The sequence below is a fragment of the Rhincodon typus genome, chromosome 21 (genome assembly GCF_021869965.1).
Source record: "Rhincodon typus isolate 14 chromosome 21, sRhiTyp1.1, whole genome shotgun sequence".
Classification (NCBI taxonomy): domain Eukaryota; kingdom Metazoa; phylum Chordata; class Chondrichthyes; order Orectolobiformes; family Rhincodontidae; genus Rhincodon; species Rhincodon typus.
This window is the reverse complement of record NC_063352.1, coordinates 35817079-35834167: the sequence shown is the minus strand read 5'-3', so window position 1 is coordinate 35834167 and position 17089 is coordinate 35817079. Positions and strand designations below refer to the sequence as shown.

Below are 17089 nucleotides of genomic sequence, written 5' to 3'. Positions count from 1 at the left end.
TCCTTGCAGACCTTTTCTGACCAAGTAAATCTCAAATCAGGATATGCCCTAGTGTGTTCCATATGCTCGTTTTCTCTGCATAATTCTACTACAACTTCATTCCATTCAAGGTGGTCAGTAGACCACATCTGCTCGTTTGGTCGATCCATTTTTGTTCGTCCTCTCTCTAACCACAGGATTCCACTTTAACTGTTGGTCATCTTATATAAAAAAAATCGTAAGTGCAGTTTCACCTCCCTTTTTCCTCACTCTACAGTGCGTGACAACACATTTTAACGTTTAACTCCCAGTACAAATTATTTTATGGTGTGGTCATCTCTCTAATCTAGATCATGTCTGGTTGATCCCAACATAACGATTCCAGCTCCCCTGTTTTATTACAGTTGCTGACTATTGGGGTACAATTACTTTAACTTACTTTAAATAGGATTTCTCAAGTTTAAACACAGTTTATTCCATTTCCACATGCTCTGCCTTATTTGCTCCTTCCAATGTTCTCATGCGCTGTTTTGCTTGCATTTAGACTGTTTATGTTTCTTCTGGATCCCTTTCCCACTCCACCTCCCATCTTTAGTTTAAGGCCTTTGCCACATTTCCACCCCACTTTTCCAGTAGAACACGAGTCCACCTCAGTTAAGGTGGACCCCATTCAATTGGTGCTGCCCTTCTGTTCCAGAATACATGTTAGCACACCCATAGCATGGAAACCCCTTTCCTACACCAGCCCTTTAGCCATTTGTCAATTCTTCCGTCTGCTCGCTAATTCTGTGCCTGGCTCAGACAATAATCTAGAAATTATCCATGAAGTCTTGCGTCTAAATTTGAGCAAACTAATATTCTTCAGCAGGACCTCAGGTGTTCCTATGTGGACTACAATAACTAGATTTAACCATTTCTAGCCACTGAAAAGATATCCCTAATCCTGTCACCCAATAGGTGAGGCCTTTCAAGTTTAAAAGGCCCAAGTAGAATCAGACCAAGTCATTTGACCTAGAGTCTACTCTGCCACTCAAGATCATGGATCATCTAATTGTGGCCTTAATTCTACTTACTGCATCTTAACTCAAAGATTCTATATTTTGGAATCGTGTCCCTTAGTTCTAGGTCCACCCACAAAGGGAACCATCCTCTCAGCACTTACCTCAAACTCTCTCAGGATTTTAAGTGTTTCAAAAAGATCACTTCTTATTCTAAACTTAGGCACAAGCTCAATCTGCTCTACCTTTCCTCATGAGATAGCCTCCTCAGCCACAGAATCGATTCAGAGAGGATTCCTTGCACTGTTTCAAATGCAAATGGGGTATTTAACAACATCAGCATTCACTCCCTCCACCGCTTACAGTACTAGGGGGTACACTGCAAAAACGCCTTAGACAGCACCTTCCAAGCCTATGACCTCTACTACTGGCTAGGTCAAATTCCTGGAACTGTCTCTAAAACATCATGATAGGCATACCTACACGATCTGCAGGGATTCAAGGAGGAAGCTTGTAACCGTTTGCATGGGCAATTAGGAATCAGAAATAATGCTAACCTCTTGTACTGCATATGTAAGTTTACTTAGAACTTGCTCTTGCAAAAGGCACAAGGCAACAAAACAGATAGGAGATTCCTGCTAACCTTCCTCTTCCAAAAAAGCTTACTCAATTATAAACATTCAATATAACAACGTTTCTACAACACAAGCTTTACTCCTTAAAAGCATAGTCAACAATTCAATCTGGCACTAAACTAGCCCCACCACTGACAAACGTTATCAAATGCTTTAAAAGAATGTGAATAATGAAATGCAATACCACCACAATCATACACATTATTTAAAGCTGTTTGGCTTAGTTCCTGAGGTATCAAGATTTATATTTTAAAATATTGGAAAAAAATTGGAAGATATAGATTTTTCAGGGGCATTTCAGGAGTTAGGACAACAGTTTGACTTGCTGTAAACCAGCTATCATTTACTTCGGCACTATGGTTGCTTAGTAACTCCTTCCAGACTTCAAATTCTGTTTACCAACCCAGGAATCAGTAAGAAAGACAGCCAAAGCTGCAAGCCTCTTCCTTGAAACTCTGTTCTCAGAAGTGCCTGAGAATCTCCTGGGAATCCAACAAAGTTTCAGAAAACCAGTATTTATGACTGTTTCATGAAATCTGAAAAGCTGAACTGTATCTATTTTCTAAAAGGATAAAATCTAGGTTGAACACAACCAGAACTGAAAGTTTACTATCAGCTACAGTTGTCCACAATTTAACTTAGGTGTCTACTGAATTTCCTGTCCCTTCAGTTATGAGCCATGGATTAGTTTGAATTCATGAAAAGAAACCTGGTGAATGTTTTGTTCTGGATAGTAGTGCAAAAGTGAAGCATATGGTCATTTTGGTAAATTAATCAACATATTTATACTAACAGTGCAACTGGTGAAGTAATGGGGTTGAATTACAAAGAACAAAGAAAATTACAGTACAGGAACTGGCCCTTCGGTCCTCCAAGCCTACACCAACATGCTGCCTGTCATAACTAAAACCCCCTACCCTTCAGGGGACAGTATCCCTCTATTCCCATCCTATTCATATATTTGTCAAGATGCCCTTTAAAAGTCACTACAGTATCTACTTCCACTACCTCCCCCGGCAGTGAGTTCCAGGTACCCACCACCCTCTGAAAACTTGCCCCTCACACCTTAAACCCATGGCCCCTGGTAACTGACTCTTCCACCCTGGGAAAAAGCTTCTGACTGTCCAGTCTGTCAATGCCCTTCATAAACTTGTAGACCTCTATCAGGTCCCCTCTCAACCTTCGTCATTCCAGTGAGAACAACCCAAGTTTCTCCAACCTCTCCTCATAGCTAATGCCCTCCATACCAGGCAACATCCTGGTAAATATTTTCTGTACCCTCTCCAAAGCCACCACATCCTTCTGGTAGTGCGGTGACCAGAACTGAATACAATATTCCAAATGCGACCCAAGGTTCTATAAAGCTTCAACATTACCTGCCAATTTTTAGACTCAATGCCCCGGCCGATGAAGGCAAGCATGCCATATGCCTTGTTGACTACCTTTTTCAATTTGTGACCTGTGTACCTGTACACCCAGATCCCTCTGCCTATCAGTACTCTTAAGGTTCTGCCATTTACTGTATATTTTCCGTCTGGATTAGACCTTCCAGAATGCATTACCTCACATTTTTCCAGATTAAACTCCATCTGCCATCTCTCTGCCTAAGTCACCAATCGATTTATAGCCTGTTGCATCCTTTGACAGCCCTCATCACTATCCGCAATTCCACCAAACTTTGTCATCGGCAAACTTATAAATCAGGCCAGTTACATTCTCCTCCAAATTATTTATATTACAAACAGCAAAGGTTCCAACACTGATCCCTGAGGAACATCATTCGTCACAGCTCTCCATTCAGAAACACTCTTCCACTGCTACCCTCTGTCTTCTATGACCGAGCCAGTTTTTTATCCATCTTGCAAGCTCACCTCTGACCCCATGTGGCTTTACCTTCTGTATCAACCTGCCATTAGGGACCTTGTCAAAGGCCTTACTGGAGTCCACGTAGACAACATCCATTGCCCTACCCTCAATCATCTTCGTCACTTCCTCAAAAAACAAGTTAGTGAGGCATGACCTCCCCTTCACAAAACCATGTTGCCTTTTGCTAATACGCCCATTGATTTCCAGGTGGGAGTAAATCCTGTCTTGAAGAATCCTCTCCAATAATTTCCCTACTACTGACGCAAGGCTCACCAGCCTGTAATTAGCTGGATTATCCTTGCCACCTTTCTTAAACAAAGGAACAACATTGGCTATTCGCCAATCCTCTGGGAGCTCCCCTGTAGCCAGTGAGGATACAAAGATTTCCCTCAAGATCCCAGCAATTTCCTCCCGTGCCTCTCAAATTATCCTGGGGTATATCCCATCAGGCCCTGAGGATATCTCGACCTTAAATATTTTTGAAGACCCCAAATACCTCCTCCCTTTTGATCTCAACATGACCCAAACTATCTACACACCCTTCCCCAGACTCATCATCCACCAAGTCCTTCTCTATGGTGAATACTGACGCTAAGTACCTCACTCATTTAATACCTCACCCATTTCCTCTGGCTCCACACAAATTCCCTTCCCAGTCCTGGAGTGGGCTCACCCTCTGCCTGGCTACCCTCTTACTCTTTATACATGTATTAGAAGCCTTGGGATTTTCCTTAAATCCTGTTGGCCAATGACTTTTCATAGCTCCTTTTAGCCCTCCTGACTCCCTTAAGTTTCTTTCGACTTTCCTTGTATTCCAACCTTGCTTCGTGTGTTCCCAGCCTCCTAGGCTTGATAAGTACTTCCTTTTTCTTTTTGATTAGGCTCACAATAATCTCTCGTTATCCAAGGTTCCCTAAACTTGCCATACTTATCCTTCATCCTTAAAAGGAATGCGCCGGTCCTGAGTGCCGAGCAACTTGCACTTGAAAGCTCCCACCTACCATATGTTGATTTGCCTTCAAACATCCTTCAGTTCCTGCCTAATGTTGTTTTAATTAGCTTTCCCCCAATTTAGCACCTTCACCTGACAACTACACCCATCTTTATCCATCAGTACCTTAAAGCTTACTGAATTTTGATCACTGCTCCCAAGCTGCTGCCCTACCGAGACGTCAACCACCTAGCCGGGCTCATTCCCCAATACTAGGTCCAGTACGGCCCCTTTCCTAATTGGACTACCTACATACTGTTTCAAGCCGCCCTCCTGGATGCTCCTTAAACTCTGCCCCATCTGAGCCCCAAGTACTAAGTCAGTCCCAGTCAATACATGGGAAGTTAAAATCACCCACAACAACAACCCTGTTACTTTTACATCTTGCCAAAATCTGCGTACATATCTGTTCTTCTATCTCCCGCTGGCTGTTGGGAGGCCTATAGTAAACCCCAAACATTGCGATCGCACCCTTCCTGTTCCTGAGCTCTACCCATATCGCCTCGCTGTATGAGCCATCCAGGGTGTCCTCCCGCAGTACAGCTGTGATATTCTCATTAAGTAGTGCAACGCCCCCACCCCCCATCCCTTTTATATCCACCTCATTCCCACCTGAAACATCTGTATCCTGGAACGTTCGGCTGCCAATCCTGTACCTCCCTTAACCAAGTCTCTGTAATAGCAACATCATAGTTCCAAGTACTAATCCAAGCTCTAAATTCATCTGCCTTACCTGTTACACTTCTTGATCGAAACAGATGCACTTCAGTCCACCAGATCTGCTTTGATCAGCAACCACACCCTGCCTGCTCCGAGTCTTACCAACCCTATTCTCTAGTGCCCTTTCAGCGCATTCACCTTTGCGCTGGTTCCTACCCCACTGCCTAGCTAGTTTAAATCCTCCCGAATGACACCAGCAAACCTCCCAGCCAGAATATTTGTGCCCCTCCAGTTTAGATGCAACCCGTCCTTCTTGTACAGGTCCCAACTGCCCTGGAAAAAGTCCCAATGGCCCAGATATCTGAAACCCTCCCTCCTACACCACCTGTTTAGCCACATGTTGAGCTGTACTATCCTCTTATTTCTGGCACATGGCACAGGGAGTAATCCTGAGATTATAACCTTCCAGATCTTGCTTTTTAACTTTCTACCTAACTGCCTGAACTACTGCTGCAGGTCCTCGTCACTCATCCTACCTATGTCATTAGCACCAATATGTTCCACCACCTCTGGCTGTTCACCCTCTCCCTTCAGAAAGCTTTCTGCCCATTCAAGAGACATCCTGGAGCCTGGCACCAGGAAAGCAACACCATCCAAGTCTCATGTCCACAGAAGTGCCCATCTGTACCCCTAACTATTGAGTCCCCTATAACTATTGCTCTAGGTGTCTTTGTGCTTCCCTCAAGAAGGGTGCCAGCCATGGTGCCACCAGTCTGGCTGCTGCTGCTGTTACCCCCAGATAAGTCCTCCCCCCTCATCAGTATCCAAAATGGTATACTTGTTAGAGAGGGGGACAACCACAGGGGATTCCTGCACTGGCTGCCTGCCCCTTCTAGCTGTCAGCACCTTGGGGGTGTCACCACATCTTTAAAACTATTGTCTATGACACTTTCCACCAACCTCATGCTCCTAAGTGCATCCAGCTGCCGCTCTAACCTGTCCATGCGGTCTGTGAGGGGCTGCAATTAGCTGCACTTCCTGCAGATGTAGTCATCCAAGACACTGGAAGCGTCGTGGATCTCTCACATCTCACAAGTGAAGCATTTAACCCCATTGACTGACATTTCTATCCCCAGTCATGCTGTTTAGGAAAATTTATTAAACTCTTACCCTTACTTATCACTGCAAATACCCTCACTTACCTTCCCAGGATGCTCACTGGATCTCTCCCTTTTCTTTTGCTTCTTGTCCTCACAGCAGCATCTGTTTTTTTTTGGTCAGAGGAAGTGGTGGGGGGTGGGGGAGACACTGAGGTGGTGTCAGAACATTCTTCCTGTCAGTCATTACACTCTGCATGGGAGCTTTTGGGTTGTATACACACAAGTTAGGTTCCTACAAAGTCAATCTCACCTGATGAAATGTATATTTGAAAAGAAGAGCCAGAAACTCCACCACTGGAAACTGGGAGTTGGACTCAATCCGACGCAGGTGAACACTCACAAACAGTCGCAGGAAGTCAGTAAACTTTTCCACATAGCTAGAAAAGGGAAAGATCAGGAATACAGATACTCAACAAGAAAGTGGTTACAGACCAAAACTCAAAATTTTTAAAATATATGCAAAAGGAGGAGCTATAAAATGTTAGTACAAGAAATGCAGATAATTTATATGATATCAAATAAAGTCCTGCAACCATTACCAACAGGGTAGAAAATTATTCACTAATATCTGAATCAATCATGGCAAGAAAAAATATCCAGACAAGGGATGTTTACACAAAAATCTACACAAGGATTCAACTCAGTTCACATTCACCTTGTCCCTATGATTCCTACTGTGCTCTCAAAGGTGGTGATATATGCCACAGCAGTATTCACAAGTGCTGTCAACACAGAGACCTCATCAATAGCAATCAATCAATCATTCATCCACTCTTGCTAAACTAGTTGTTCTTAAGCTGCGGTCCAGGAATGTTTATTGAACAGAGCAGGTTTATTGCAGGCAATGGTTTAGTGGTATTGTCACTACTCTATTAATGCAAGAACTCAGCTAAATGTTCTGGGGACCCAGGTAAAATTCCCACCAGGCTAATAGTAGAATTTAAATTCAAATTTTAAAATCTAGAATTCAGAATTTCCCAGAGGCCCCCTAAATACTGTTGATTGTCAGAAAGACCCATCTGGCTCACTAAACGTCCGTCCTTCAGGGTAGAAATTCTGCCATCCTCACCTGGTTAAGCCTAAACATGACTTCAGAAAAACTGCAATATGGTTGATTTTCAGGGGCCCTCTGAAATGGCCTAGCAAGCCACTCAGTTGTATTATTTGCTACTAAGTCTCAACAATGAAACAAAACCAGTTTGGCAGCAGGTCTCTGTCTTCGACATATGCACCAGAAAAAGACGTCAGAAACAGCCCTGTTAACACTGCAAAGTCCTTACTAATTACTGCAGGCTAGTGACAAAATTGGAACAGCTGTCAAGATTGGTCAAGCAACAGCCTGACAGAGTCATTCATGGAATTAATGAATAATAAATGTGTCCTGTAGACAATGTTGCAGACACCAACATCCCTGGATATGTCCTGTCCTACCAGCAGGACAGATGCAACAGTGGTAGCCACAAGTGGTGTACAGTCAAGAGGAAGGCACGCTGGGAATCCTCAACTTTGACTCCAGACTTCCTGAACTCTCATGGTTTCAAGTTAAACATGCGCAAGGAAACCTTTTGCTGGTTACCACATACCATCCTCCCTCGGCTGACAAATCAGTACTCCATGCTGAACAACGCTCGGAGGAAGCATTGGAAGGTGGTAAGGATGCAGAATGTACTCTGGATGGGGGATTTCAATGTCCACCACTGATCGAGCTGGTCAGGTCCTAAAGGATATAGCTACTAGACTGGATCTGTGGTAGGTGGTGAAGGAACCAAGAGGGAAAACATATTGACCTCATCCTCACCAATCTGCCACCTGCATAATGTTAATGTCATGGACATGCTTAAGTGACCATCGCGTAGGCCTTGTGCAGACAAGGTCCCACCTTCACATTAAGAATACACTCCAGTGGTGTTGTGTGGCACTATCACCTTGCTAAATGGGACAGACTTCAAACAGATCTAGCAACATGAGACTGGACTATGAAATGCTGTGGGCCATAAACAACAGAACTGTATTCCAGCACAATCTACAACCTCATGGCCTGTCATATTCCCCATTTAACCATTGCTATCAAGCCAGGGGATCAACCCTGGCTCAACGGAGTGTGCAAGGGGGCATGCCAGGAACAGCACCAGGCAATATCTATAAATAAGGTGTTAACTTGATGAAGCTACTAAACAGGACTATGTGCATGCCAAACAGCATAAGCAACAAGTGATAGAGCTAAGTGATCCCACAACCAACACATCAGATCTAAGCTCTGCAATCCTGCCACATCCAGTTGTGAATAGTGGTGGACAATTAAACTTAATGGAGAAAGGGGCTCCACAAATATCCCCATCCTTGACACAGAAAAGCCCAACACATCAATGCATTCACAGCAATCTTCAGCCAAAAGTGCCAAGCAGATGATCCCACCTTATTCTTCTCCAGTGGTCCCAGCATCACAGATACCAGTCTTCAGCCAATTTGATTCACTCTACATGATATCAAGAAACGGTTAGAGACGCTGGATACTGCAAAGACTAATCGGCCCTGACAATATTCCAGCATTAGTACTAAAGACTCGTGCTCCAGAACTTGTCGCTCCACTAGCCAAGTTCTTCCAGTACATCTAGCTGACCATGTAGAAAATTGACCAGCTATGTCTATACACAAAAAGTAAGACAAACCCAATCAGGCCAATTACCACCCTATCACACTGTTCTCCATCATCAGTACTAGCAAGCAGCACCTGCTTAGGAATAACCTGCTCAGTGTTGCCTGGTTTTTGTGATTCACTAGGGCCACTCAGCTCCTGACCTTGTTACAGCCTTGGTTCAAACATGGAGAGTTGAATTCCAGAGGCAAGGAGAGTGAGACACCTTGACATCATGGGTGAATTTGACAGTGTGGCATTAAGAAGCCCTAGCAAAACCAAAATCAATGGGAATCAGAGGGTAAACTTTCCATTGTTTGCAGTCATACCTGGTACACAGATGATTGAACACAACCACCTGCAAGTTCTCCTCCAAGCCACTCAATTTCCTGGCTTTGAAATACATTGGCATTCCTTCATTATTGAAGAATCAAAATCCTGGAATTCCCTCCCTAATGAGATTGTGGGTCAACCCACAGCAGGTGGACTGTGGTGGTTCAGGAAGGCAGCTCACCATTGCCTTTCAAGAGCAAACAGGGACAGGCAATAAATGCTGGCCGGCCACAAATGCCCATGTTGCATGAATGAACAAGAGGGCTTGGCCTTATCCAAAAGGAAAAATATACTGGCGTTTGAGACAGTCCAGAAAAGGTTCCCTAGGTTGATCCTGGGTATGGGGAGGTTTTCTTAGAAGTGGTGGATTAGTCTGGCCTTTATTCATCGGATTTCAGAAGTACAAGAGGCAGTCTTCTTGAAACATACAAGATTCTTGGGGAAATTGACAGAATAAATGTGGAAAGTTTGTTCTCTTGTGGTAGAATTTAGGACCAGAGGACATCATCTTAGAATAAAATAGAGGGTCATTTAAGTTAGAGATGAAAGGGAATTTCTTAGAGGGCAGTGAATCTGTGGGATGCTTTACTGCAGAGGGCTGTCAAAGCTGGATCATTAAGTATATTCAAATCTAAGCAAGAGAGACTTTCAAATCAGTAAAAAGGGAATCAAGGGTTGTGGGGAAAATACAAGGAAGTGAGTGAGGATTATCAAATCAGCCATGATGTCATTGAATGGGTGAGGTGACTTGATGAGCTTATTGGCCTACTTAGCTTCTACATCATATGGTCTTTTGGAACACACTGGAAAGCATCAGTGGAGTGTGGTCACCATGTGCGCAGCACAGTCACCTGGTTGTCTCACTTGGCTGAGGGGTGTAATTGGGGACTGCTTAGAACTGCATAAAGACCACTATCTTCAAGTAATCCTCAACCAAATGCACGAAAGCAATAACATTTTCTTCAAAGTGTTTTTAAAAACCCTTTACATGCATTTTGGGGAGCAGGGGAGTGTGGGGGGGGGGGGCGCGCGGCGGAGAGAGAGAAGAAGCTGTGTCAGTTGGTTGGACTGCTGGTTTATGATCCTATCAGCGTGGGTTCAATTTCCTTACCCGCTGAGGTTATTATAAAGGACTCTCCTCCTCAAACTCCAGTCATCTAAGGTGGGGTGACACTCAGGTTAAACCATCACCAGTCAGCTGAGAAAGCAGTCAGATAGTCTGCCAAAACTACGGCTACTTTACCTTTACGTGCATTTTGCATTTAAGTGGGGTCAATGATTACTCATGCACTGAAGAAAAAGGAAAGTCTTTCAATCAAAAAAAGTTTGAGATCACTATTCTGGACAATCATACCAGTGAACACAAACATTCAATCAGATTTCTTCACAGTAACTTTCAACATTTAGTCACTCCTACCTGAATTAGCCAGAATTCTGCTCCCATTCTGTAATCAGGCATCATATCCATTGTGTAAGACGTATCAGCTTTGCATAGCCTTGTATTACTCAGTATCAGAGCACATGGTACTTCTGCACCAAGCCATCAAGATTTCATTCTTATTAGATAAAGGTAGAAAGTCTTGTGGAGTACAACACTACACACCAGTTCCTTGACCTATAACTCTTCCATACTAATTTTAGTCTTGGAGGATCCAAATTGTATAGCTGCTGGACAGCACTCTGGCTACAGTTTGAACTTGTATTTCTTATTTGTGGTTGGATGTTTCTTGAGGGCTGCTAGTAGTGATAAACCTTAAATCAGACCATCAAGGAAACTGTGATAAGTTTAAGAGACAATTATCTGCATTATAAATCAGACTCAAGCTCAGACCAGCAGGCTTTACAGGCATTACAGAAGTGAAAGTACATTACTAAAGATGTTAACTTGACAATTTTTTTTCCTCCACCATCAAAACCTGAAATCAAGATGGGATTCCTTTTTAGAACATTTCATGAAATAGGAGACTTTTCTTCTAGTGTTACAATGAACAAACTGAATATCTGTATTAAGACAGACAAAAATTAAACTGTATTCATGTCTCCTTGTAATTTCACTTTGGGTTATTATCTGCTATTCGTGCAGAACACAAACAAGTCAGACGTGTCCATACTTTAAACCTGTTTCCAAACAGTGTACCAAGTAATATCAGAACAGAACCCCAGACCATATTCTCTATGCTAGGGCATCTACAATGCTTACCTTTCTTCTAGCTCTTCAAGACGGCTTTTTATGGAGTGTGCGTTGTTGTCTTTGGTGATTTTCTGTAGTAAGTAAAACGTCTGCTGAAACATGCGTAGTAGATACTCCTCAAACTCCATAGGGACACAGTTCTTAGACATGAGTTCATTAATGCAAGACATGGCGAACACACCCAGTTTACCTCGCTCCTGGATGATATTATTGTTGTGGCCATTTCCATTCACAGCAACTAGCTTCTTGGCACGGGTATCACAGCCAAAACGAGCAAAGTGGAAGATGGTAGTCAGGAGAGCAGGGGTGATGCTGGCAGAGAGTGGGATCCAGCTGAAAAGATGAGTCAGACAGTCCAAAGCCAGAAAACAAACGTGCTCACTTTCTGGATCTAAAATTGGGATTGGCTGATTTAATAATTTGGCAGCTTGGGGAGTCTGCAGTAGGCTACTAAGCAAATCACCTAACAAGGAAAGAAAATCATGAGTCTTATGTCATTATTAGCACTCAAATACAGAAAACAAAACAAAATATACTAGCCACTAGTGCAAAATGAAGACTTCATTATTTCATAAAACTGTTTGATATCATCCCAACAGATATTCTTTCCAGCTATTAGTTTTTACCTTAGGCATTTCAGGCTTCCATCGCCAAATTCTACGGACACTACAAGTCCAGGCTTTACAGATTCATCTGAAGAGACTCAAAAGCGTAGGGGACATTATTCTAAAGGTGCAGTAATCCATCAGGGGACAATTCCAATCCCCTCATTGCTATTTTGCTTGTGCTTTCCCAATTTTGTTACACATAAATTTCAGCAGTATTTTAACTTGTACAAAGAGGTCTGAGCTTGATAGTTTTGGGTTATGCAAACTGACAGTACATGCAGCGGATACCGAATCATTCTTCAGCAGCCAATTAACTGCACTACATCTAGGATACATGCACTGCCCAATTTACATGATAAAACTATGCTTAAGGGAAGGGAACAGGAAAGGAAAAATCAAACAAAGACATCTCTTGGTACATGTAGAGTAGATTTTCCTCAAACTAGATTTTCCAGTAAAATAAGTTTGTTGCTGGAACTTGGTCTCAACAACTTAAAATGTTAGGTATTCAACAGGAAGACTACACAGTACCAATTCAAAACAAGCTTATTCCTTTTAAGGGCAGAAGGGTCATCTGTTACATGCCACTGGCACAGCAGGAAGTTTAACTACACCAATACTGGGATGGGCTAGGCTTTTCATAGAATGCACCAATCTTGGATGACTGTATGCTGGACAGAGTCTGAAATTTCAGATTATAGAAGAGAATCTCTTTTTGCAGGGCTGTCCTCACACCCTCCACTTTAAAATGACTAAGCCAGTTTACTCTGAAACAGCTTGTTGAGAAGTGAACCTACAGTGGTTACAAAATTTTACAAGTGTAGTATTTTCATAATCAAGGAACAAGGAAAGCTAAAATTCAGGTAGCTATTTTCATGCAAAATAAAATCCTTGGTTTGAATTCTTATTCTGAGCTTTAGGTTCCAAAGAGGATCAGGAGACCAGAGGGTTAAAAGGAGTTTAACATCAAGGTGCTCACTGCACAGGCAAGATTAGAGAGCTGTTTGTATGCCCAAAATGGCTGATGACATCATTGTCACATGATCAGACAAAGTGACAGTCCACCGTACTCACACAAATACACAACGTCAAGCAGTGCTTTCAATCTTCTGTAAAGCATGTAAGGGCTTATAATATTTTGTAAAAAGGGACAGTGTTCATATCTTATTGTTTAACTACAGTGACAATTAAACAGCACACTTCTGACCATCACTGACAATTCAAAAACATGGAGATCAAAGTCAATGAAACTAGGACAAATGCCAAACACTGAACGGCGCAGTTATAAAGTTACGCAAGGTTGATGTCAACATAAGCTGATGAATTACAGTGTATAGAGATTCAGACAGAAAACTGTGCTCTAGATCTTACTTGATTGTTTGAGAACACCAAAAACTTAAATAGATGTGTTCAATTCCATAATAGCATCAACTCTCTCATACAAGGAAAGTAACAAGGGAGTCAAAAGTAGGTGAATGTGGAGTTGAAACCATAATCAGATCAGCTGTGAGCTTATGGAGGGGCAGAGCAGATGAGGGGGGTCTGAATGACTTGCTCCTAATTTGTATTGTTATATGTACAGAATAAATACCTTTCAAATCAAAATTGACATGTTTAATTAGAATCCAGAATGATGATAGTCAAATCAAGATTTTTAAAACAGCAGCAGAACCTACCACTATCTCCAGAAGTTGGAGAGGGAGGTGGAGTAGCAGCAGTAACACTGTTTTTATCCCAAATGGTCTCTAAAATACCTGCAAAGAAAAAAAAAAATTCAGAAAATCAAAGCCTTGGGTGTAGTTCTTAAGAATATTAAGAAGTTCCACAAAATTCTCACTGCTGGATTTTTGATCACATGCTGCACTTGGAAGCAAACTTTGAACAGGAATAGAACGTGAAACCTTAACACTTCAGGGTCTTAACTTGCATTTAAATTCTCCGAACTAACAGGGAAACGCAGTACTTTATTTCTGGAGGGCTCCATAATAGAATCTCAGATCTCCAGAGGAAATTAGTTCCTATTTGTGCACCAATCTCTTGTAAAGTTCTCTTCATTATTCATTCATTAAGGTTATTTATCAAAATAAATAGCTGGTACATAAGAAATAAGTTAAATATTTGATTGTAAGATGCTCAGGAAAGATAGGAATGGGAGAAAATGGAGGGGGGCGGTTGCAATATTAAGGAAAGTAATGCAGTGCTGGAGAAAGAAGATACCCCAGAGAGGTTGAGGACAGAATCTCAGGCCAGAGCTAAAGGAATTTTCAAAAATGCACTTTTTAAAACAAAAATGCTGTTTTTTGTTATCTGCCCCCAGACAAACTTGTGGGAAGGATGCAGAGGAACAAACTTGCGAGGAAATTGCTAGGAAGTGCAAAAATTGTAATGTAGTTAAGGAAAAACTAAGTTCCTAGATACAGATGGATTGTCGTCATAAAAAGTACATTGAAGGGCAAGAGTTCTTAGTGTTTTCAGAAAAACTTCCTACAGCAGTATGTTGCCTGTCCAATGAGAAATTACCATGCTAGACCTAGCTCTAAGTAACAAGGTGGGCCAACTGGATCAACTGTCAGGAAGGTAACATTTAGGGGACAGCCATCTTTGCATCATTTAGAAAAAGAAAAGAACAAGAACAAGCCAGTTACAAAGGATCAAATTGCATCCTGGGGATTACCATTGACAGCAACTGAATTGGACCAGCCACAAATACAGTGGCAATTTCCAATTCATTCACAGGAGGGCAGCATTGCTGGCGAGGCCAGCATTTATTGCCAACCCTAATTGCCGAGGGCAGTTAAGAATCAACTGCTGTGGGCTTGGAGTCACATGTAGGGCAGACCAGGTAAGGACAGCAGCTTCCTTCCCTAAAAGGGATTAGTGAACCAGATGGGTTTTTCCAACAATTGACAATGGATTCATGGTCAAACTCTTAATTCCAGATTTTTATTGAATTCATATTCCACCATCTGCCATAGCTGGATTTGAACCTGGGTCCCCAGACGTTTCTGGCAGCATCTGGATTAACAGTCCAATGATAATACCACTAGGATGTCTCATAGCCCCAAACACATACATTGAAGTCAAAAGGTTGACAGGGAAAACACCGCCTTTACAATGGGCTACTTTCAAATAAGAGGTATCTCAGGCAGTAAATACTGTAGGACAGAGCTTACAGGGAAAAGCTAGATGGGCCACGTAAGCAATATATCTGCAATAATCACAGGTGACCTTAATCTACACAAGTTAGGAAAATCAGGTTGGCAAAAATAGCCTGGAAAATGTGTTGATTTAAATGTCTTGGGACAATATCCTACAGCCAAACAGGGAAGCAGCTATCCTAAGACTTGGTAATATGCATTGAGGATTAAATCAATAACAAGTAATATTTATGCCAAGCGATGTCTCTTATTGGAGATAGTCAATCTAACCATCACTGGCATTACCATCAACGAATCCCCATTACCATCCTGGGTGTTACCATTGACAGAAATTGAGCTGGACTAGCCATCTAAATAAAGGCTACAAGAGCAGGTCAGAGGCTAGGAATCTTGCAATGATTGACTCACCTCCTGACTCCCTCAAACCTGTCCACCATCTACAAGGCACAAGTCACCCCCGGGTGGATGCAGCTCCAACAACACTTGAAGCTTGACACCGCCAAGGACAAAGCAGCTTGCTTGATTGGCACCACATCCACTCCTTCCACCGATGCTCAGTAGCAGTAGTGTACATCTCCAAATTGCACTTCAAAGAAATTCAAAGCTCTGGACTATTGCAGGACTATTAGTTAGAAAATAGCTGAATACCACAAACTAGAAGAAATCTCCTCCTAGAATTCTGTAGATTTTACATTTTCCATGCTGGCACAGCTCTCCCCCATAGGCCTGCTTATATAGACACTCGGCAGAATACTGCAAAATGGGAAGTTTGTCCCACTGAAGTAAAACCACAGAGTTAACTTCTGTGCACAGTGAAGCATTTTGATATTGAGGAGGAGCCTAAATTTGTAACTAAATAATTACAAAATACATAAATAGATACATGATAAATCAAATGTCAATTTTGACAACTATTGCAACTTATTTACAGCACTGACAAATTTATCATTTACTCCAATTACACTTAAAATATTATATTACTTTTACCAACCATACAAAGCTGCAGCTTATGTAATGGGGCAAAGGTTAATTGCTGTGTCATAATAGTCACCATTGATTTAGCAAGGTAACAGTTATTCATTGTGCATCTACACAGAGTTACTAATATAATCATTGAATCAATATGAACTATACAGATACAAATAATTATATTTCAAAATGAAAGCATTTAGCATTTTGGCTGTATTAGCACCAGCTAGTGTGGAAAAAGGAAAAAGAAACCAAAAACTATACACAGTATAAACAATAAATTGCTGTTGAAACTCAGCAGGTCTGACACTGTGGGAAGAAAGCTGAGTTAACATTTCAAGTCCGGTGACTTTTCATCAGAACAGATTGGGGCCAGTCGTGTCCTTTGTGTGCAGGCTGGGGCCTCAACTACTCACTGCATTATTCAAGATAACAGGACAGAGGACCATGTATCTTTTTGTCTTCGGACAATTTGGATAGGCAGCACTGTAAGCAATGTAGACAGAACAGAAATTTGCAAAGAGATGCTGATAGGTTAATTGAACAGGTACAAATTAGATTGCAACAGGAAAATGGAAGGCTACCCACGTCAGACTTTAAGTAAACCAGAACAAAGTTGTTTACAAATGGTGAAAAAGGTGGAGGTATAAAGAAGCTTGTGGGTCCAGGTACATAGATTATAGATCATAAACAAATACTAGTCTTTATACCTGGAGCATTAAATGTGGAGTTGCCAATGTTGGACTAGGGTGGACAAGGTCAGAAATCACACGACACCAGGTGTAGTCCAACTGGTTTATTTGAAAACAAGGTTTTGGAGCATAGCCCATTCATCAGGTGAAGTGAGAAAGAAGCACACAGAACATAGAATGTACAAGTAGAAGATCAAAGGGTCACATATCAGAT

The 17089-nt window shown here is 42.0% G+C and overlaps 1 protein-coding gene across 2 annotated transcripts in view; it reads right to left on the bottom strand.

The window, feature by feature from the left end:
* The window catches only part of xpo6 (exportin 6), a 109058-nt gene that overhangs the window by 56229 nt on the left and 35740 nt on the right, over positions 1 to 17089 (bottom strand). For both annotated transcript variants that reach the window (XM_020528600.2, XM_048609561.1), the window contains exons 6-8: positions 13733 to 13810; positions 11458 to 11911; positions 6540 to 6666 (exon numbers count right to left, since the gene is read on the bottom strand). In XM_020528600.2, the coding sequence (XP_020384189.2) occupies positions 6540 to 6666; positions 11458 to 11911; positions 13733 to 13810 (659 nt within the window). The remainder of the gene's footprint in view (positions 1 to 6539; positions 6667 to 11457; positions 11912 to 13732; positions 13811 to 17089) is intronic.